Source organism: Miniopterus natalensis, chromosome 13 (assembly GCF_054644295.1).
Source record: "Miniopterus natalensis isolate mMinNat1 chromosome 13, mMinNat1.hap1, whole genome shotgun sequence".
NCBI classification, from domain to species: domain Eukaryota; kingdom Metazoa; phylum Chordata; class Mammalia; order Chiroptera; family Miniopteridae; genus Miniopterus; species Miniopterus natalensis.
In genome coordinates this window covers 51,974,917-51,998,144 of record NC_142093.1, presented here as the reverse complement: position 1 = coordinate 51,998,144, position 23,228 = coordinate 51,974,917, and the positions used below count along the sequence as shown (strand labels likewise).

Genomic DNA, 23,228 nt, shown 5'->3' with positions numbered 1-23,228 from the left:
CTATTTTTATTTGTAAAGGTAAGTTATAGCTGATCTCATGTTGTGCCCAATAGGCCGGTCTTATTCCCCTGACTGAGTTATTGAGTAGTGACTGTGCTTCTGATGACTGGATAGTTGTGTCCCGGATCTGGATGGTGTGATGAAGCCCAAAGACTGTCTCAGACTTTGGGTTTTGCTGGTTTTGTTGGTTTTGCAGTGAAAGCTCCACCCTTTCTGTGCTGCCTCTGCAGGATCTCTCTTCTCGGTGCCCTCAAGCAGAATGCTGGATTGGCTGCTGAGGCTGACTCCAGGGTAGGAGTGTTCCCAGCTCCTAGTGGCTCTGGATTCCCGTAGCCACAGTTGTGTCTAGACTCCAGGCTTCTGTTTGGGTTTGGATTGTGCATTTGTATTGTATCACTGATAGCGATTGTCAGGCTGAGTGTATTACTGAACAATTGAGGTGACAGTGTATGAGGGCCAAATGGTATGTAGCAAACCATTTAAGTGACACTTAAATGGCAGATTTTTGTTTTTTTAAGGAGATGCAGACAGTGATGAAAATGAATTTGAGTGTAAGTTGGGGAAAAACCAACTTTTAGTTGTAATTTTCCATTTTCTCGATGGCTTATTGCTAATAAAGGTCTCCAGAAAACAGTTTTTGGTTACCCTTTGTTGTGGCTACCTAATATTTTCTTGAAGTGGGAAGATTTTTTAAAAATATGTTTTTGTTGATATTAGAGAGAGGGAGAGAGAAACATCAGTGGTGAAAGAGAATCATTGATTGGCTGCCTCCTGCATGCCCCCTACTGGGGATGGAACCCGAAACCCCGGTATGTGCCCTGAAGGGGAATCGAATAGTGACCTCCTGGTTCACAGGTCGATGCTCAACCAACTGAGCTACGCTGGCCAGACAAGATTTTTTTAATAGTGTATTCACAATTGCATCAGAGATATTTCTGGGTTGGGAGTGGGGACTGGACTGTGGGATGGTTATCCCAGTTTTATGCATCAGTGAGTTTTCAGTAGACAGATTAATAATGGAATCAGCAAAGAATGGAACATGCACATGAGCTGTTAGAAGTCACAGAAAGGTAGACTGTGTATATGTCGGTCAGACTATGCTTTACTGTTAGTAGTTTCTCCCATACTTACTGTAAAGAACAAGCTTTGTATGTCAGTGAGAAGATGGATATGTGGATGAGTACATAATGATACACAAATATCCTAGAATCATAGATTTTTAAGATCAAATAACTTTTTAACCTCTGCTTCCATGGACTTTTGTAAGGACCCTTTGCTTTTCTCAGTAGTGATATGGATGTCTTTTAGTATATCGAATGGACAGTGATTTAGTGGTTAATTTCTTTTATATTGCCTATCCAACACCAAGAACAATTGTCTGAGCGTAGCATATTGCAAGACAGAGCATGATCTCTGCAGTGAGAACGGGGAAAAGCTGTTACTGCCACACACACAGGAACTTTGATGTGTATCCTGTGCAGAATCTTAGTTGCAGGAATAAGAAAGGAGTCACTGTAGTGAAGAGTCACTGCAGACTGTTTTGTGATTGTCTTTGCTTATTTATTTTACATGAAACAAACCTCATTCTCAACCATTGACTCAAGGTATTTTTGCTTCCCTTGGTTATGGGAAACCTGGGTTTTCCTTTTTTGTTTGTAGCTTCTTTACAGTGTCTAGTGGCTCCTAAACACTTGTCTCAGGATGGGAATGTGCGTGAGCATGAGGAGATGTGTTCTATTTTTCTAAGTAACACACCCTGAACATTTCTGTGTAATGAAAATTTTAAAAATGAAATTATTGTAAATGTAAGAATATGGTGTTTATAGGACTTATATGATACATTCCTTTAAAAATGAATACTTACCTTTGTAAGTTTAGCTTTATATGCTGAACCTGTACATGTAGCATTATTGAAAATGTCTTACACTATTAATGTGCTTCCGTGTAGACTTCTAAACTATTATATAGGGGTTGGCAAAAGTAAGTTTACAGTTCGTATGAGAAATATTACACTACTAAATAATATTACGAGAATAAACTCTGTTTCATGTACTCATAACTATAAACCTGCTTTTACCCACCCCTGTATGTGTACTTCCCTAGCGTACTAATCAAGGTACATGGATTATAATCCGTCCTTGAGGGGTGAGGGCAGACATCCTCGTGATCCTCCTGACGCTGGTTCTATTCACCATCTCTTACCCACCACCTTGCAGAATGCCTGAGATACAAAATTTTGTGGAATGAATGAAATAATTTGTTTTACCATCTGTTTGTCACTCATCACTTCCTTTATGGTCATTTCTCCTTTCTATTAGATATCTCATCTACTAGGGGCTTTGCAGTTAGATAATTTATTACTGTTTTTGTATATATGAGAAGAGCATGTGATTTTGCATTTTTTCTGAGTAAGTTGGAGGATTCTTTTCTTTCTTGGCTCTCACTGGTGGTCTGAGATGGGGAGAGTGCCAGAGGCCTGTGAGTAATTAAAGACTATATGTTTCCTAAAACAGGGCACACCTCCCTACTAAGTAAGCACATACTCCTATGGAAATACATCAAAGTATTTCCATAGGAGTAGGTAATCTGGTGAAAACATTGCTTACTACTATTGGCTTGTGTTTTTACCTGAATATTTTTTCTTGATTCATTGCAGAGTAGTAAAATGTAATTTTACTAATTATGTATAATTCCACAATTATACTTTTGTGAGAAGGCTCCAATTATTTATGGTAATGTGTGGCATTGAGACATACAAAAGATTTAAAATTTACCATTTTCAGTTAGGTCCCTCAAAGCTCTGGACCCTTGGCTCCTGCCAAGACCGATGTCCTGCCACACACAGTGTTGTTGGCATCACAGCCACTGTGTGGCACTTGGGGAGCATGGAATTGGTCAGTTGGGAACTGTGTGGAAGTAGGATTAGTACATTTTTGTTTGTCACAAAGCGCTGTTTTGTATAGTTCTTTTGTTTATATTTTGTCTTTGGGGGATGAGCCTTGGCCAAATCATTCCTGTATCAGGGGAAGAAAGCATCTCCTTGATTGCACATTCCTACTCTGGTGGTTGTGACATCACCAGCATATGGCAGCTGGCATCTCTGCAAAGGGACCAGAGGAGAGGTCTGAGTCTTAGGAGAAATCTTCCATTGCAGACAAGAGCCATACCTTGTGATAACATGTTTTGGCACATCTTCACATGTCATTTACACTAATCAGACAATTGTGTAATTTTCCTTTTTGTCGAAAACAAACCTGTATATTTTTTAATGCTTATTTTTACCCCTAATGAGAATGGAGTTAAATGAAAATTGGTATTTTAGTGGCATGGGATATGGTATCAATGTATTTGATACTTTATTTTGCATTTAATATTTTTTAGTATAACCTTGTGTTATATTTTTTCTCTAGACAAGTTGGTATTAAGAATGGAATGTTCTTTGGGTACGCTAAACAACTTTGTCCTAATCTTCAAGCTGTTCCGTACGATTTTCATGCATATAAAGAAGTTGCACGCACAATGTATGAGACATTGGCAAGGTACAGTATGTGATATCACTGCATGTCTGCTTTCCTTCTGTCTGATAGCAAACAGTCCAGGTGCTTTCAGTTTGTCAGAGTTGCTTTTGCTAGTTTTTTTTTTTCTCTTTTAGGAAGCCTTTCCTCAGCATCCCAGCATGACAGCCTTTTCTCCTTTCTCTGAGTAGCTCCAGTAGTCGGTAGCTCAGTCTTTTTGCACTGCTAAACTTGGTCAGATGTAAAATCTGATTCTACATGTGCATAACCTGGAGTCAGTGGTTCTCTAGACCAGACCGATGAAGGATTGGAATATAAAACCTGGTTATTCCCTTTTATTACATTAGAATTAATCATTTTGTTTAAAATTAGAAATGACTGGTTAACAAGTAGAGACACTCTAAAACCCTTTGTCTATGCCAAAACTTAGTTTCTATAAGTTAGTTTTAGTAATATTTTCAAGGTGGTTGATTAGTTGACTTGAGAAAAGATTAACTTTTAAAACATTTACAGTGTAGGTATATTTAATATTAATTTAGAACTCAAAATTTAAAATAAGTATATGCCAGACCATATGTACTCTAAAGCAGGAATCAGCACATTTTCTCTGTAATGGGCCATGTAAGGTCTGTGTCCCAAACACTCGCCTCTCCTGTGTAGCGTGCAGGCAGCCACAAGTGGTATCTTGTTCCGCTACATTTATTTCCCAAAACGGGCATCTGGACATGGGCCAGAGTGTGTCGACCCTTGGGCTGTATTGATGTTCTAGGAGATGGACTTTCTGTTTGGTGTTCACGTCTTCCTTGACTTTCTTATGCATTGTTTTGAATTCCCGTTTATTGGGTATCCATTGATACAGACAGCTGTTGATGCTGCTAGTCCTACAGAGAGGAATGAGGTCCAGTCTCTCTGCCTTTGTGGGAGCTTACTTTAGCAGGAGAGAAAATATAAAGGGGCAGATGAAGTTGTCTGACATCAGTATGCAGGACTAAGTGCTGAATGATGAGCCCCAGGTGTGATCACAGCTGTCCTTAAGACCCAAATACGGGAATGTTGGGATTGCCGAGTGAAAAGTGTGCGTTTTAATCCTGGTCTGGAGCTGAGGTCAGTAGTTGTGTCCTAATGAGGGCTGGGAGTGGATGACTCAGCTGAGTAGTGGTCCTCTTGAGCTCTGGGTCCCAGATCCAACTCCCGGCCATGCATGTACTAGTCCTGATAGAATTTTAGTCTGTTGAGACATTTTCGGTGGCATGTGGCTATTTGAGGAAAACAATCAGTGATAGCCTCCTCCGGCCCCTTGGAAATCCTGCCTCAGCTTCCTAGTCACCATGCCTCAGGGCAGCTTTTACTCTGCAGCAGGTTCCTCAAGTCAGGTATGCCCTTCTGCTCCTACAGAGGTCACCCTTATTTTAGCATAAGCGAAACACTCCTTTCTGAATGAATATGACATTAGTTAGTCTGACTTGTTACCTACAGGAAGGAGTAGGTGACAGATGAGGTCTGTGCCTCCTAGTGCACATCACCAGGTGGGTTACTGAAGATACATTTGGTCCTGAGGCCTCTCTGGTTTCCTCCCACTTGTGGTCCATGTGTTTAATTAGCATGGGAGCCACATGGCAACTCTCCTCTTCCTCTTTAGATAATTAAAGCAAGGTTTTTGTGTGGATACATCGTGACCAAAAACAACCTAAAGTCGTTCTGCATGCTGGGAATGTAAAAGGTGTCCTTTTAGACAGGCCTGTGGGGTGATTGGCCATCCTACACTGTGTCTGAGGCCTGCTACAGTGAATGGTGTGGAATTGTGGCATTTTTGTTTAGGAGAGCATTGATTACTTACGTGACGGATTTGTATGATTTCTCTGTTCTTTAAGAACCCTGGTAAACCATGTCTGAAAAATTTTTAGATTAAATGTTGACAGTTCTTACCCATTACTTTTCAAGTATTCAGAGGTTCGCAAAGGTATTCTCAGTATAGAGAGACTGGAATGATAATTTCTGCTGTGTTTTTGGTAGATAACGTGGAAAAAGAGAAAACACTAGTTAACTTTACAGTTAAAAGTTAGGTGACTAAATAGTGGCACTTAGGCCAGTTAAATGAAAATGCTGATTTTTTATCCTCTTAAGCCTTGTAAGAAGGTGCTGGAGGGGGATGCCATGGAAAGATTGTATTTGCACCTTTGTGATGACAGGTGGCAGGCCGTGGCTGTGCCTCACTGCTTGTGCTTTTTGTTGACAGCTACACGCACAAGATCGAGGCCGTCAGCTGTGATGAGGCGCTGGTGGACATCACTGAGATCCTCGCGGAGACCAGGCTCACTCCCGATGAATTTGCAAACGCTGTGCGCACGGAGATCAAAGACCAGACTAACTGTGCTGCCTCTGTTGGGATTGGTTAGCATCCAACTTCTCTCCTCTCGTTCACTTTCCTCGTTACCTTACTGCACAGGCCTCTTCTAGAACAGCTCTCAGTATTGCTTAAAGTTGTGCAGTACATTAGATAAAAGTGTGGGAAGTGCAAGTAAACAGTTGAAAGTATCTTGAAATATGCAAGTTGGACTGTTTCTTATTTGTTCTTCAGAAATGGGAGCATTGAATTCAGTGTTTGTAAACTACACTTTTTTCAGAAGTGCACAGAGCAGTGTTTAAAGCAGTGTGGGGCGGGTGTATGAGCTCAGTGTTGTTAAGTTCAGAGCATCCTCCTGGGATGCTCGGCTGGCCTCTCTTCACTCACAGTTCCAGCAGTCACCTCTTGACTGGTGCCCTCAGTGATGGTCTCATTCTCTCCTACCATTTGCCTGTTTGATCTCTAAGCCTTGCCCTTTGTTTCCTCAGTTAACTCCCACCATCTATCCTTCTGTTGACTCTCCACTGTACCCTCTGGAACCCTCTCTCTCATACCTAACCTTCCCTGAGTCACCTCCTCCTCTCGGAACCTACTCAGTACCTCTTGCCAAGGCACCTCTTTTCTTGTCATTCTCTCAAGTGGATCCAGTTTGTCCCTGCCATACTCTGTGGGCCACAAGCTTGAGAGGGAGGGAGAACTTTCTCTTAGCTTCCCATGGTCACTTTCAGTCATTACTTCTCCGTTATCATTCAAAATCACTTCTTCCTCTGAAGTTCCCTGTTTCATTTGTACCCATGGGACTTTAATTTATGCATATAAAACAGGCCAGTGTTAATGAAGGAAGATTTTATGACTTAACATTTCCCAAGAGGACCTGGGGCATGCCCTACCATGCAGAACCCCCTGGGGAAGCACCAGCGTTTGGTCTAGAGGAAGAAAAGGGAGTGAGGGGAAATCCTAGTCCTGTGTTTACTGGTGTTTCTTCAGGAAACGCCAGACAGGGCAGAGCACATGGCTCAGGACTGGTGATGTTGGGTAATTCCAGTGGTCTTAGGGCTGCAAGTGTGATCTCTATTTGCCGGGTACCTGGCTCTGGGGTGATGTAGAGCAGGGGAAATTCTGGCTTAGTGTGTGAGTTTGATGAGAACATGGTTGTTGGGGATGGCTGGCTTGCCTGCGGGAGGCGTGTTCTCAAGGAAGTGTTGACTCTTTAGAAAGTGTCTGTCCCTGGGAAGGCAGTCTCTCCCCTCCCAGCAAGATTTGTAACATGTCAAATAACATACGATACAAACCATGGTGAATACATTCATAGCACCCCTCTATCACTAGCTAGCCTGCCTGGTGTTTGGCCTGCAGATCCTTCTCATTGTTCATTTAGGACTTACCTTGTGTAGTCCAGTGTTGGGCACAAACTTTGTTGTGTGTTTTTTTGTTTTTGTTGTACGTATTTTTAATTTACAAGTGTGACGATATGAATACATTCTTTTAAGTCCAAGCACATAATTAAAACAAAATTCCCATGTGATACTTCCTCTCCTTGGCCCCCTTTTCTTCTTTAGAACTCACCATTTTTATCATTTTGGTGTGACTTTCTAGAACTTTTTCTTTTCATGAATATCTATATATTTACCCTGGGAAAACACACAGTTGTTACATAAGTTTTCCATAAAATTAAGACCTGTCTTTTATATAAGCCTTCCATAATTTTTGGAGATGTCATTATTTACTTACAAATTCATCTAACATGTTAGTTTCTCAGGTCCCTGATACCTTCCCAGCAGCCTCTTCATGCTCTGCTTTGGTATCGTGTTCACATCCACACCCCGGGCCTCACTGTCAGTATCCCTCTTTGCTTCTCAGTCTCTCCTGCCCTCAATTTGTACTGCACATGTTCTGATCATAGACTGAGACTTCTGGTTCTTTGGGCTTTCTTTTTTCCCAGCCCGATAGAATTCGTTTGGCCTGATTTCCCTGCCTTGTCTGCATCTGTTGGTTGGTAAAATGAACTGATTTCTGATCATGGCCCTCAGCTTCCTATGAATCACAGTCATTTGGACTGCTTTCTCTGCTCTTTTACCTGGTAGGAGATGTTGAAGTGATGCTTGTTTTGGAACAAAGAGGAACCTCTGTCCAGTAACCATGTTGGTTATAATCTGTGATACTTAACAAAATTTTGCTGATTTTATACTGTATTTAAAATGATCAAAATTGCAAATTATTTATTTTTATTGTTTTTAGAAATTTGCTCAGTAACCTGTCTGTAGGTATTTTTGTTAAGAATTTTAAAAATAATTGTGGTGAATACTTTTTGAACAACTTTTGTTTTTGTTGTTTGCTTTGTAGGTTCTAATATTCTCCTGGCCAGAATGGCAACTAGGAAAGCAAAACCGGATGGCCAGTACCACTTAAAACCGGAAGAGGTCGATGATTTTATCAGAGGTCAGCTCGTTACTAATCTGCCAGGTAACTACAGGCCTTTTCTTTTTAACATTTGTTTATTAGGAACATTTATCAGTGTCAACAGTTTTATAATGTGTATCTCTATTCTAAAACATGAATTAATTGTTTATTTATTTTAATATGTTTTTATTGATTTTAGAGAGGAAGGGAGAGGGGGAGAGAGAGATAGAAACACTGATGAGAGTCATCGATCGACTGCCTCCTGCAGGCCCCCGACTGGGGATCGAGCCTGGAACCCGGGCATGTGCCCCGACCGGGGACCGAACCGCCATCTCCTGGACCCTGGGTTGGCGCTCATCCGCTGAGCCTTGCCGGCTGGGCTAACAGTGTTTGTTTTTAATCCTCACCTGAGGATAATATTTTTCCCATCGCTTTTTAGAGAGAGTGGGAGGGGGAGAGAGAGAAACATCAACGTGAGACACATTGATTGGTTGCCTCCTGCTTATGCCCCGACTGGGTGGAGCCTGCACCCGAGGTGCGTGCCCTTGGCCAGACTCAAACCCTGGACCCTTCAGTCCACCTGCCAGCGCTCTAACCACTGAGCAAAACCAGCCAAGGCACAATTATTAAATATTTAGACTTGCTTCCTGTGTATGTGTGTGTGGGGGGCGGAGTTCAAGGCAGTGTATTTTTGATGAAAGTTTTTTTAATTCATTTGTTTGTTAAAAATGGATTTAGTGGTATTTTTAGATGCATATGCTTAAGCCTAATTAAAGTAGATCTGAACTAAGAAGTTCCTGTTATAAGCCATAAAATATTAAATGACCCAAATGCCATTTTATGATGGGTTAATTTTTGTTTTGTTTTGTTTTTGTGGGTTTTTTGTTAACCCTCACCCAAGTCTGTTTTTCCATTGCCTTTTCAGAGAGAGTAGAAGGGAGGGGGAAGAGGGAGGGAGGGGAGGAGAGAGAGAGAGAGAGAGAAACATTGATGTGAGAGAGCCACATCCACTGGTTGCTTTCTGCATGTGCCCCAGGTACGTGCCCTCAACCAGGAATCAAACCTGTGAACCTTGAGTGCGCAGGCCAATGGTGTAACCACTGAGCATGCTGGCGGGGGCTGTGATAGGTTAGTTTTAAAGCTTCCTGACCCCTAATAAATAACTTACTGTGTTAGTGTCGGAAATGAAATACAACATTTCAATGGTCAATTTGTGGTTAAATTTGAATAATCTTATACAATCAAGCTAGCAAATTATAGCCAGGTCCTTGCTTTATCATGTTGAAGAGGGGAAAATTCGATTCCTGGGGTCCACTGTGTGTGTGGAGTTGGCACGTTCTCCCCATTCTGTGTGGATTTGCTCCAGGGACTCCAGTTTCCTCCTACATCCCAAAGACGTTCCTGTGAGAGGAATCGGCTAAGTTGTCCCTAGTCTGAGTGAGTGTGGGGGGGTATGGGAAGCCCTCCAGTGGAAGGGTATTCTGTCCAGGGTGGGTCCTGCTTGACACCCTGAGCTGCTGGGGTGGGCTCTGTCCACCACTGGACTTTAACCAGCAGGTTGGAAAATCAGGACCTCACTTATTTTTATTCTTTCTTAAGTGCGTGTAGAGCTCACATCGTTTCAGTGTGTAATACGGGAAGTGTTAGAGATCTTTAGTTAAAAGATTGGTGATGTGGTTGTGACCAGAAATGTGTCGTAGGAACTTAGCTCTTGTTTATATCACTTAGCCTAGGGTAAAATTGGTTTCCTCATACTTTGTTTCACTTAAAGTCACAGTTTCCAAGAACCCATTGAGGACATTGAGGATTTACTTTACCTTTTTAGACAACATGGTTTAAACAGTTTAATCATGCATCTTACTGCAGCTTTATATAAAAAAGAAGCAGTAAATTTAAAGCTGCATGTGAAATTTGAGTGTGTTATACTAGCCATCTCTAGTAGTTGCTACAGCTGCTGTCGCGAAATACCACAGACTGGTTGGCTTCAACAACAGAAATTTATTTTCTCAAGATTCTGGAGGCTAGAAGTGCAAGATTGAGTTGTCAGTAAGGCTGGTTTCTTGTGAGGCCTTTCTCCTTGCGGCTTGTAGACAGACGTTGTCTTCTCCCGGTGTCCTCACACGGTCTCTTCTCTGTGTGCATCTGTGTCCTAATCTCCTCTTACACGGACACCAGTCGTAGTGCTTAGGGCCCACTCGTCACTCACCTCATTTTACCTTTCAAGGCCCTATTTCTGATTACAGTCCACTCAGGTAGTGGCTATTAGAATTTCAACATGGATTTTGAGGAGACACAATGCAGTCCATTATACCATCTTTAAATGAGTCATTTTTGTAGGATTTGTTTGTTGTTGGTATTTTTACACAGAAATAGAGAACTTTTAGTTCCTTGGCCTAGCAATCTTACCTTTCACCTTTATCTGCTTCCTGGCTGGAGGGACATGCTCTCTTGAAGGGCAAGTGTGAGGTTCTTTGGCACAGCCTGGAATTTCCTAGTGGATGTCTGAGAGGTAGGGAGGCAGCAAGGCTGGCTTCTCCTGGCATGCTACCTGCTTCTCCTTTAAAAGTCACCCGGCCCAGCCAGGCGTGGCTCAGCAGTTGAGCATCGACCTAGCATCCAGGCGATCGGAGTTCGATTCCCAGTTAGGGCACATGCCTGGGTTGTGGGCTCAATCAATGGCTCTCATCATTGATGTTTCTATCTCTCTCTTTCTCTCTCTCCCTCTCCTTTCCTCTCTCTGAAATCAAAAAAGATATATTTAAAAATAGATAAATCAGAGTCGCCCGTATTCACCTAAAATTGTGTGATTTTCATGTGTTTAAACTATTGACTTTTATAAAATACCCAAATTCTTAATTTAGAACATTTCAGGTCTGCAGAACGTCAGCCTTCTTTGTTACCCTGCCCTGAAGATGGGGAACCATAGTTCCCCACGTGTGCTCTACAGAGCACAAGCTGCTGCTTCAGAAAAAGGTTTATGTATGCGTGGGAACCTTCCCAGGGCAGGCCCACGCAGTAAAGGTTGAGAGTTCCTACAATAAAGATGCCTGTTTATGTTTATTAAAAACTAGTAATCTCCCAAAGATACTTGAAGATGGATATGTAATGCCTGTTAGCATCTTGTGGAACATGTTTTGAGGAGATTGTGCTCTCTAACCAATAACCAGAAGAAATTCAGTGTTTACACACCTCGCTCCTTGTCCGCCAAAAGCTCTTTGACCATAAATGTTTATTAGCACATAGTGTGCCTCGCACAATAATACACGGTTATTGTAGGTACATAAGAAGGAAAAACACACCAGTTATGTTTATGTTAGGGAATTCCACAGAATAATGATTATATATTAGGCTAACAAATAACTTAGTGAGATCTGTTTATCTAATGAAAGACAGGATTGTCCACAAGAACTATTTAAATATACAATAGGTATTTCTGTGTGTGTTTTTGGATTTTTGCAAGGCTTTTCATTCTGTGCATGTGCCAGTCATTTAAGGGCCCTCCCTACCTATTCAACCTACTCTGGGTTTGTGCAGTCAGTCTGTGGTTTCCACCTCTAGTCTCAGAAATACCGTGAACGTGAAGTTGTGCTTAAAGATCCACGCTGTCCTGATAGGGTAGCCACTAGCCAAAGGAAGCTAGTGGCACTCATTAAAGTTAGTTAAATGAAACTAAAAGAGGTCTTCAGTCATACTAGCCACCTGGCAGTGCTCACTAGCTCATGTGGCAAGTGCCTTCTGGGTTGAACAGCACAGGTGCAGAATGCCTCCAGTATCACAGAAAGTTCTATCGGACATCGCTCACTTAGATGGTGAAACTTGATTCTTGAAATTTGACTCTCCTCTGGCTCTATTGGACTGTCAAGGTCTGGTGGCAAGGAGGAGACATTGGTGGCCATTTCTAATCTAAAGTAATGGTTACCAAATCTTGGTCCCAGTGGCTTGAGCAGGAGCTTCCACATCTTTGTCTGTCTTCTTTCCTTCTCTGAGAATTGGTTCTAAGCCAGCGTATTTTCCTTCACTTTTTCCTTTCTAGGTGGCTGCACCCACTGTGAGCCTGTTTCTTTCTTCTTAGTCATGCCTTTCCTGGTAAACACTTCGATGATGCAGTCAGTTAAACTAGGTGCCCTCTTGGGGTTTTGGTGTTGATTCCAAACTTAACTTTTCCACCCCACTGCAGATAATAGGGGTTAGAGGTCAACCGCCCCTATACCTCCCCCCACACTGGACTTCAGGCACCTCTCCTCGAAGTAGGTGACCTTGCAATGGAGAGAACCTTGTCTCTTCCCTATGGGACAGATCAGTCAGGTTCAGTTGATTGTGGCTATTAGTGAATAATAATTGTTTGGTGTACTCGAGCTACTCTTAAAAAACTAGGTTTCTATTCTAACCTGGAGGTGAGGCAGGATGTGCCTCTGGAGGATTTCGTTGTTAACTCAGACTGGTATTCTTAGTTACTCTGCATTCTGACTTGAACTTTAAAATGACACAGATGGGAGGCAGAACCCTTGACATCTTTTATCTAATGTCCATTAGGGAATCAGTTCTCTTGGTTTAACCTTTTCTAGCCCCCTTCCATGGCCATAGGTCTTTTGTAAGGGTGACAGCTTGTTAACCTGGAGTCATGCATAACTGCTTCAAATGTTCTTCTGGCAGAAGCTGGACTAGACTGGGTGTTCCTTCTACTGAAGACACTCGAGATAGGAGCTGGAAGTGACAGTGATGAGCAGTTGTCAGACTGTACTCTGAGTTCGCTGATAAGATCCTGCAGACCAGGAACGCAGTCTTTTCCTTATTGATGAAAAATGCTGATTTGGTGGTTTGGGGGCCATTTTAATAAGAATTTTAGTTTCTCTTAAATGTCTTCCCTGGATATGTACACCTTGGTTAAGCTTTCAGGCAAATTGAAAGCAACAGATCCCATCATCATCCTTTGGGTGAGGCTCCAACCTTGCATTTTGAACAGTGTGACATAGGGACTAGTGCATGCTGGCCCAGCTGCAGAAGGAAATAACTTTTCAGGGAGATCATCTTAGTTAATAAAATAAATCTCCCCCCCCCCAGTCCTCTTCTGCCACTTGGTTTGCTTCATACCCAGGTCATAGAGACCACTTTTGTAATATGTTGGCAAGTAACATTTTCAGGTTTGCCATCACCAAAGTCATAGTAGAATCCTAGCATTCATGAGTTTCCTCATATGTCTGTAAGTCACACTACAGCTGAATCAGTTGTCTCTGTCAATAAGACAGGAATCTGGATATTACTCTGTAATAAATAAAAATCACATTCTTTTGTGACCTTACCTACACATATTTGAGAAATTCTGGTTCACCTATACTTGTATCCCAGATTGAGAAGAAGATTCTAGAAATAACTTACTGGAATGATTTGCACACAAAAAAATTATTTAATCTATGAGATGCTTTGGTTATGTCACTTAAAAATAAACTACGAAAAAAATAGGTCCAGAGGTATGGATGCATGGAACAGAGTAACATCTCTGGGGGGGAAGGGGGACAGGAAGAGATTAACCAAAGAACATACATGCATCTATGCATAACCCATGAACACAGATAATAGTGTGGGGAAGGCCTGGAGGGGTGGATAGGGGTGGGGGGAAGGGGGCAAAAAGGGAGGAAATGAGAGACATCTGTAATGCTGTCAACAATTAAAAAAAAAAAAAAAAAAATGATGATAAAGTCAATAAACAAAAGATTCCTTCTTTAAAAAAATTTTAAGGGAGATTCTTTTAAATTAATAACTTAATATTTAAATTATTAAATTAATGTCATCAAAAATTAATGAATTTGAATGAATAATTGCATATTGATACATTGTTTCTCCTAGTTTACATGTAAAACTAAAGAGCTCAGTGCGTCCCCTTTCCTAGGAGTTGGACGGTCGATGGAGTCCAAACTGGCGTCGTTGGGAATTAAGACTTGTGGAGACCTGCAGCACATGACCATGGCAAGGCTGCAGAGGGAGTTTGGTCCCAAGACAGGGCAGATGCTTTACAGGTTCTGCCGTGGTTTGGATGACAGACCAGTTCGAACCGAAAAGGAAAGAAAATCTGTTTCGGCTGAGATCAACTATGGAATACGGTTTACCCAGGTACTGGCCTCTTAGTGGGTTTTACATTATATTGTCCTTTATTTTCACTTTGTCTTACCTTGTCAGCTAGACCAGACTCTTGGTACTTGACATTAAGTCTTAAAACTCTCGCTATTCCTAGTGCTTGTAGAATCTTTTTTAATAGATGCTTAGCAAGACAGTCAATAATGTACATGCATAATACTGAAATTGTTAGGTATATAGGAAAGTAACATGGGAGCTTTCTCGGTATGTCTTTTCATAGCCCAAAGAAGCAGAAGCTTTCCTTCTGAGTCTTTCAGAAGAAATTCAAAGACGACTTGAAGCTGCTGGCATGAAGGGTAAACGCCTGACACTCAAAATACTTGTGCGGAAGTCGGGGGCCCCTGTAGAACCTGCAAAATTTGGAGGCCATGGAATTTGTGATAACATCGCCAGGTAAGCTTATCTTAAAAAGGATACTGGGTATTAATATTTCAGTGCAGGTTATTACAATTAATAGAACACCAAGGAAGAGTATGAATAAAGATCTGTAAACTACCATGTTACGTGATATATTGCAGCAGCAGGTCAGCCTATTACGTGTTCCTGACCCTTGGCAGCCTATCCTTGGGATCTACAGGCTGTTGACTTTAGTGCAGGGTCAGAGAGAAAGGACAGGAAAGGCCTAGCACCTGCGCCCAGAGATGGCTGTGGACTTGGTGAAAGGGACCCATTGGGAAATTTCAGTACAGTAATTCAATGAATGATTTGAGTGATATTTTTGCTTCATTTAGGCAGGTCTAATTTCTGTTCATGAAAAGTTAACCATTGTAGTCTCCGAAAACTGGTAGAACATATTCAAAAACCCTTGTTTTTTTTTAACGTAAGGGCCACATATATAAAACTTCAGCTAAGAATTGTGACCAGTATGAAAATACTTAGTTTTGCATGCCATTTTATACTGCACTGCACACTGTTTTATATCTGTTGGTCAGCTAAAACCTTGAGACTTTGGACCCTGAAAGCCACATATACTGTATATAAGGAAAGGGTTAGCTCATGCCAGCCATCGATCCCATTTGCATTTTATAGAGATGCTGCTAAGAGTAACCAGAGGATGCTGCCTGTCACAGAAAACTTCCAGCTCTATCATTACTGTCTTGTACCAGGAAAATGGATTATAAATTACACAGTGAACCATGTAATTTATAAAATCCATTTTCATGCAGTGGGTAATCTTGAACTGATAGGCTTACCAGTTTTAATGAACATTGGATGTACCTCTGTTTCAGGTGGTAGGTTGTTAAATACAGTGATAGTGGTCATTTCTATAATAAGTTGGTTATTAGGACCCTCCTCTGGATAATTTTTTTTAAAACATGGTTTCTATGTGAAAATCAGATCCAGTTCACAGTACACCTTTTCTGGGAATGTGACCTGGAGCTTTATTTGTTCAAGGTACATGGAAAGGATTATCCAAAAATGAAGTAATTCTTCTTTGGAAGGAGAACTGATAGTAGTTAGCTGCCTGCTGCCACGTATGCACTTTCAAACATCTTACAGTTACTTAGCATTGTGCCATGGTGCATTCAGCAGCACCTAGGGGCTCACTGTCTAATCTTAGTAAGAAAATCAGCTTTCACGTCATCCTCTTTGGAAAAATCCAGGTTCTCCAGAAATCTGATTACAGCATTTAAAAAACTGGGATTGATTATGCTTTGTTTCCCCTAACTCAGAATATTTCCTCAGTGTTTGTATAAGCGCGTATCTGTTTGTTGCTGTTGGTATTTGTTTTGTCCTGAACTTTAAAAAAAAAGTTTTATTATGAAAATTTTAAACATATAATACAAAAGTAGAAAGGATAGTGTAATGAGCCCCCATGGGCCCGTCACCTGATTTCAACAATTGGTGTTGGCTGCCCCTGTAGCATTCTCCCCCTGCTCCCCAGTTGTTTTGAAGCAAACCTCAGCTACTATATCATTTCTTCCACATTATCGCAGTGTTTATCTCTAACAAGATAAGACATTTTGCTGTGCTTTTAACATACTAACTTACATGACATATGATGATGCAAAAGGAGCACATGGAAACTGTCATTTTATAAGTGTCACCAAGATACAGATGAACTGACTCCTAACACTATGGTGGTATCATGACCGTGAGAAATGCTGTAGGTGAGGGACTACAAAATATTAGAACACTGACCCTCTGTTTCTCTTAATTCAGGTCCACAAACTACTTCCTGTGGGCCTAGTGCAGCCTGTGCCTGTTTTTATATGATTGGTGTGCGGGAAGGATGACTTTATATAAGAGCTTGTGAGAGATGAAGCATGTGGAGGAGACCCCCAGGCACAAGTGACTTATGTTGGTCCTTTACAGAAAAGTCTGTGGAGCCCTGTTGTCGTCTGACTAAAGGAATGTTCAGTCGAGTGAATTAAGATCTGGTCTCCATATTCTGTGATGCTGTAATTTCTTGTGCTTGGCCTTAATCAAAAGCTACCTGCAGTCATGTGGCTTACAGACTCTGACACATTATGAACCTGTAATAGAAACGACAAATTTTAAGTGGCCTGTCAGACCTCCATGGAGACTGAGGTCTGGCTTGATTATTGCTTAGAAAATTTTTCTTACAGCACTTTACCTTTTGGAAAAGGAATCTTTCTCCCTTGGAGTTCTTTTATGTACGTGGGTTTTTAATTTGAATTAATTTGAGTTAAACATGTATATCTGCCTTATCACAGTGATACACATGATTGAAAAGGTGTCACACACAATGCTGTCAGTGCTGTGCACCCCCAGCTCCCAAGTGCTGTTCTTTTAAACATTAGTGGTTTCTTCTGATATTTACCTCCATGTTTTTAGATATGCTAGAAATAGCACTTCCTGTACATATTTCAGTTTTGCAAACATGCTCACTGATTTTCTCCTGTAGGAGGATTTATGCTCTTCTCTCTTCTGCTGTCAGTTACTGTTTTCCCTATGTGCTTGTTTCTCTGCCCCTAATAGTCACTGGGTTTTGGTTCATTCATGGTCTAGGGTTACATTGTCAGAACCCTGTGCTGCTGCACAGAGCGATCCCATGGTCATGTTTCCTCTCCTGTTGCACTTGTTTTGCTCCAGTTACTGAGTATCTTGTTTTGTTTGTTTGCTTTTCTGTGAGTTGGCCCGAGGTTATTCCCAAAGACCCTTCCAGTAGGTTTCAGTACATCAGGGGTCTGCTGGTTTCATCTTTTTTCTGGGAGACCTCTCTTGGGACCCCCAGCCTGCTGTTCCAGGCTTGGTTGGTTTATTTCAAGACCCCCTGCAAAGTCTTTGCTGTGGTCTGTGTGGGCGCATGGAGTACATTGTTTTAAACCTGTGTATTTTGCTGACTTAAAGGTTATAAATATCACTTAGAGTTAGAGTCATTTTCCCTCAGGCAATTTGAAGGCTCCTTGCCTCAGGGTTTCAGGGTTACAGTGGAGAAGTTCAGTCATTCCTTCTGGGACACTCAGGCCCTGTCTCAGGTCCAGGGGTGCTATTTCTGCTCTTTGTCCTGCGCCAGGTACTCTGTCAGTATTAAGTTTTTTGTTTTTAGTAACATTTTAAATTTGAGTGTTTTGTTTTACTCTTTGGACATGTAAATATTTACAGTATCTCTTATTTCACGTTGCGCTATTATATCTGGTCTCAAATACTCTTCCAATCCCAGGGTGAGTGTTTCTCCAAGTTCTTTCTTTCCTGTCCTGTGTTACATGAGGTTTTCTTCCAGTATCTGTCTGTCTGACAGTGCTTGGCTGTCTCTTCACACGGGAACTACCGCAGTGGTGTTTGGTCTTCTGGACTCTTCGTGGGAACGTGGACCTGTGGCTTCACCACAGACCAGTGGTTGGAGGGGCTTGCTGTTTGCTGTTGGGCTGCCACAACCACTGGCAGTAGCTGTGGTCTTTTCTGTGAGGCTTGACAGTTTCCCCAGAATGGAATCCTCCAGCCAGCGTCTGGTTACTCAGTATGAAAGGGGGTCTGGAAGGCGGGGTGTGAATCCTTGGAGGGAGGTGCCTCACTTTCCCTTAGCCCTGTGTGACTTCGCGCACCTCCTCTAGGCAGTAAGTCCTCAGAGGAGGGAGGGGTCTTGTGCAATTTCTCAGCCCAGATCTCCCATCTTCTCATAGACACCTGATGCCTCTCGTTACTGAGCTTTTCTGAGGTTCTGTGGCTCAAGTCAGTGCCTTGTTTTAGGCTTTTAGCAGGCATTTGGCAGCTTACCATTTAGTGATTTGCTTTTGGTGTTTTAAATTACAATTAATGTTTTTCTTCTCTAATCTCCTCACCCATTTCCATTTTTTATGAGTTTATATCTTTCAAAAATCAAGTCAGTTTAGTGGTTTGGAAAGTAATGAAGATAAACACACATTTAATCCACTAAGATCCACTAAAAATCATGCTTTAAAGTTATTCTGTATTTATGTGACATAAATTGAATGTAATTATTAAGTAACAAATCAGTGGAATTATTTCTCCAAATGTTCCTTAAAGAAACAGGCCCTGCCCGGCTGGGCGTGCTCAGTGATTGAGCGTCGACCTGGGATCCAGGCGATCGGGGTTCGATTCCCGGTCAGGGCACATGCCTGGGTTGCAGGCTCTATCAGTGACTCTCTCATCATTGATGTTTCTATCTCTCTCTCTCCCTCTCCTTTCCTCTCTCTGAAATCAATAAAGATATAAAAAATAAAAAAAAGAAACAGGCCCTTTTCACAGAATGTCCTCATGGCACCGAGAAAGCAGACACAGCGGGCGCAGTTTTGGCATCTAGTAGCGCCGGCACGCTCCAGTCCCCCTTCAGAGTCCTTGCTGGCCTAAGAATTGTGTGTCCTGGTCTCCCTGCGTTTCGACAGGGTGCCACCATGTCCCCTTTGTCACACTGTCCACACACGTATCTGTTTTACATAGCCTCTCAGGGGAAGTAGAGTTGTAATGAGCATGGTCACATGTTGAAATTAATGGCCTTACCTCAAACATAACAAAACTAGAATCAAGAACCAAAATACAAGGGATCCGTCTTTGTTTTCTGAGTATTAACTGTACCTCAGTGTAGATCATCTTTCTTGGGACCTAAAACTTCTCATGGTGTCTAAGACACTGTACTTACCATTCATGCTTTAGCTGCAAAATAATAGCTTACACTTGTTTACACATCAACTGAAATATTTTTAAATCCTCATCTGAGGGGTGAGGATATTTATTTTTTCCATTGATTTTTAGAGAGAGTAGAAGAGAGGAGAGAGAGACATCGATGGGTTGCCTCCCATACTCGCCCCACCTGTGGGTGGGGACGGAACCTGCAACCCAGGTCCGTGCCCTGGACCGGAATGGAGCCCGTGACCCTCCGGTGCAGAGGCCGATGCTCTAACTCCTGAGCAGCACCAACCAGGGTAAAGATACATTTTTTTAAAAACAGTTCCAACTTACTTTTAGTTGATCAGTTTTTATCTTAAAGTCCTAGTGTTCTATATGAATCTTCTTTTCCCCTTGCTGCAAGTGTAATTAGTTCATTTGGCTTCCTTGAAGGAAGACAATCTGACTTGTTTTTTAAGGATCATATTTATACTTTAAATTTTTTGTAGCTTTCTTTACAACTTTTCTGTAACTCTTTAAGCAGTTCACTACCACTGAGATGCTAGTGGATGTGCATGGAATGTGGCTCTGCCCCTGTAAAAGGTTAATTCTCATATTTGCAGAACCGTGACTCTTGACCAGGCCACAGACAGTGCAAAAGTAATTGGAAAGGCTACACTGAGCATGTTTCACACACTGAAACTGAATATATCGGATATGAGAGGGGTAAGTATACAACATTTTAAACTTCTTTCTCTGATGTGTTTTCATTTGCAGCTTGATCTGAACATGGCCATGGTAGGCACAGGGTTTGTTTGCGGGTTTCAGCTCCTTCAATAGAAACTGAAAAACTCGACTTTCTCACCTGACCCAATCTCCTTATTTTTCAGAGAAGAATCAGATTTATTCTGAAATCTCTGTTTTCTGCCTAGAATAATTTTATAGCTTGAGTTTTTACAGTACCTTTCTTTTTAATTAACCAAGGGCTCATTTTACATGCGTCGTCGTGCTTCCTGTTCTTGTGCCTCTAGAAATAGATGGGACCAGGAGGAGTGTGAATCTGCAATTCTTGTACCTATCAGGCCTTTTTAATCAGACATTTGTTCTGATGTCTGACGACAGTGACTAGAAGGTAGCATTTACCACAGGCACATGAAGATGCCTTTGGAACAGATAGGTGAGAGGGCATCAGAAACATAAAAACCTAATTTTCTTAAGGATTAACCTTGGTTGGTTCAGTTGTGTGTGTGTGCACACGTGAGTACAGGGTAGTAACTGGCTTGGTGTGGGTGCTGTGGGAGGATTAGGGTGCTCAAGGAAGCCGTGATGCAACTTCTTCCCGCGACACTGGGCTGAGGTTCTGTGCTGGTGTCAGGGTGGCTGTCTACAGGTGCCCGGAGGGTACCCACTGCCCACCCACTCCCAGACCCATTTTTAAATATTTTATGTGAAGTTAGTTTGCAGGTAGATTGTCTTTGACTTAAGTATTTTTAAAATCTTATTTTAAAAACTTTGCTGGCTAGAACTTCAGTGAGATACAGCCTTCCATTTCTTTGGATTTTCCATGTTTGAAGAGATTACGTTGTATATGAGAAGAATGGGTACTGATTGAGGGGACTGTCTGCTCGCCGGGTAGCGTAGAAGTCATTTTTGTAATAAATCATGTAGAAGGCTGATGGAATACTTTAACATTATATTTTAAATAACAAGAGTAGATGTTAAAAGAGAATTTTCTGAGAATTTTGCTCAGTTGACTTCATATTTTGCTTTAGTTTTCCTAGAAACATATTCTCTCTTCTGATTCTAGGTTGGGATTCAAGTGAACCAGCTGGTCCCAGCTAATCCAAACCCTTCCGCATGTCCCAGTCACGCATCCGTTCAGCCAGGCCACTTTCCCGGTGGCTCCCATTCTGTCCTGGACCTCTTCCAAGTTCAGAAAGGAAAGAAATCCACAGAAGAAGAGCACAAGGAAGGTCGGTGGAGTTGATGTGCTTCTCATTCTGGTGCCGCTTTTCCTCAGGAAAGTCATTAATTTTAAAAGTAGTCTGGTGAGGTTCTTCGTGACCTTTTAGAAGCAAGCGGACACTCAGTGAATTATGATGAACAGTAATAAAGTTTGTGGGTTAAAGTGCCCCATCCCTGGCTGAGCTGAGAGGCTAGTTTATGTATTTTCTGTACTTTCAGTGTTTCTGGCCACAATGGATGTGGAAATATCGTCTGCCTCTAGAACTTGTACTTTGTTGCCATCTTTCTCCACGCACCGGACCCCAGCACTCAGTCCTGTTGCCAGCAAAGCCGAGCCTTCGGGGAAATGGAATGGTCTGCGTCCTTCCAGCTTAAAATCAAGGCTGAACCTGAGCATAGAGGTTCCGTCACCGTCCCAGGTATATTTCTAATTCTGAATACAGTGAAAGTGCAGAAGTACTTTTACAGTAGGAATGGTACGTTTAATTTCTTTACCAGTATAGTTGAGAAAGGACAAAAGGGTGACACGTTAGGGCCACTGTGATATTTCCGAATTTCAAATGGGAAACGACTGGTTTAAGTGAAAGGTTTGTGCTTCTGCAGATCTGTAACCCTTGCAAAGTTGTAATTCGTGGATGAAAGCCAGTTCTGTGAACTGCCCCTGTTGTACCACAGTGCCTTTGTGACAGTGGCGGTCACACGCACTTCCTCTGTTGAGCACACAGTTCTGGTGATCACTAGAGGCGTGTGACAGGTTTCTCTTGCAGCACATGCAGTTTGCTGTGCAGTGACTTTCCTCACATAGCTGTCCATCCTGTTGGTGCGCCGTCGGTGTGGCGCACTGCTGTAGGCCAGAGGGGAAAGCTGATTTCTGCTGCACTAAGCAGGGGGCTGAAGCACATGTGCCGCTGGCTATAGACTAGGGAAAGGGGCAGTTGTGGTGTGTGCCCTGGGTCCCACTGGCTGGTGAGTTACCCAGAGGTAGTTGCTCCTGGCAAGGTCACATTGGCCTGCCCAGCTCATGGGCAGAGGGAGGACCTGGCCAGAATGGGGAATTCTGGTATGTAGGCTGGAGCATTTAGCTTTTTTCTAGCTGACTGCTCTCAACTTAGAATTATTTGTGCTCAGGGGCATATAGTTTCCTGTCTCAAAGGCCAATATCTGGCTTAGAAATCTGACATATGTGCCTTAGGCACTGGCCCCTTCCCATGTCTGGGGTCTGAGATTTGAGCTTGACAAAGGCTCCTCCTGTGTGTCTGCTCCTCTTGTTGCATATTTAGTGTGTGTGTTGACTAACCTGATCCTGTGGGACCACCAGTCATGTAGTGTCATCTGCAGTGTGCACGTGTGTCATTTCCAGCACACATTTCTACTCAGCCTTCAATGGCAGAAGGCTGGGGGGTGGCTTTCTTGGTCTGGTTATCTGCACGTGCACCTTACATTCATTAACCAAGATGGCAAAATTGAAATGAAAGTGAAGTATGAACTCTTTAAACATCTGAGCATGGCCTAACTTCCCACCCTCTGTACGGTATTTTATAGCTTGATCCATCAGTTTTAGAAGCACTTCCCCCTGATCTCCGGGAACAAGTAGAGCAAGTTTGTATCGTTCAGCAAGGGGAGCCACTCGGTGACAGAAAGAACGAACCAGTAAATGGCTGCAATACAGGAATTTTGCCACAGCCAGTTGGGACAGTTTTGTTACAAATACCAGAACCTCAGGAATCTATCAGCGATGCGGGAATTAATGTGATAGCCCTTCCAGCATTTTCACAGGTAAGTTAAATTTAGGTGCCTTCTCTCAGCTTAGAGTCCCACCAATCCTACTCCAGCTAAGGGCT

General features: G+C 42.2%; 1 protein-coding gene across 5 annotated transcripts in view; it reads left to right on the top strand.

Moving 5' to 3' along the window:
* REV1 (REV1 DNA directed polymerase) overlaps nt 1-23,228 on the top strand; it is a 68,087-nt gene that overhangs the window by 42,001 nt on the left and 2,858 nt on the right. For all 5 annotated transcript variants that reach the window (XM_016209661.2, XM_016209660.2, XM_016209664.2 and 2 more), the window contains 9 exons: nt 3,411-3,539; nt 5,752-5,906; nt 8,203-8,322; nt 14,147-14,367; nt 14,612-14,784; nt 20,046-20,148; nt 21,230-21,395; nt 21,607-21,806; nt 22,930-23,163. In XM_016209661.2, the coding sequence (XP_016065147.2) occupies nt 3,411-3,539; nt 5,752-5,906; nt 8,203-8,322; nt 14,147-14,367; nt 14,612-14,784; nt 20,046-20,148; nt 21,230-21,395; nt 21,607-21,806; nt 22,930-23,163 (1,501 nt within the window). The remainder of the gene's footprint in view (nt 1-3,410; nt 3,540-5,751; nt 5,907-8,202; nt 8,323-14,146; nt 14,368-14,611; nt 14,785-20,045; nt 20,149-21,229; nt 21,396-21,606; nt 21,807-22,929; nt 23,164-23,228) is intronic.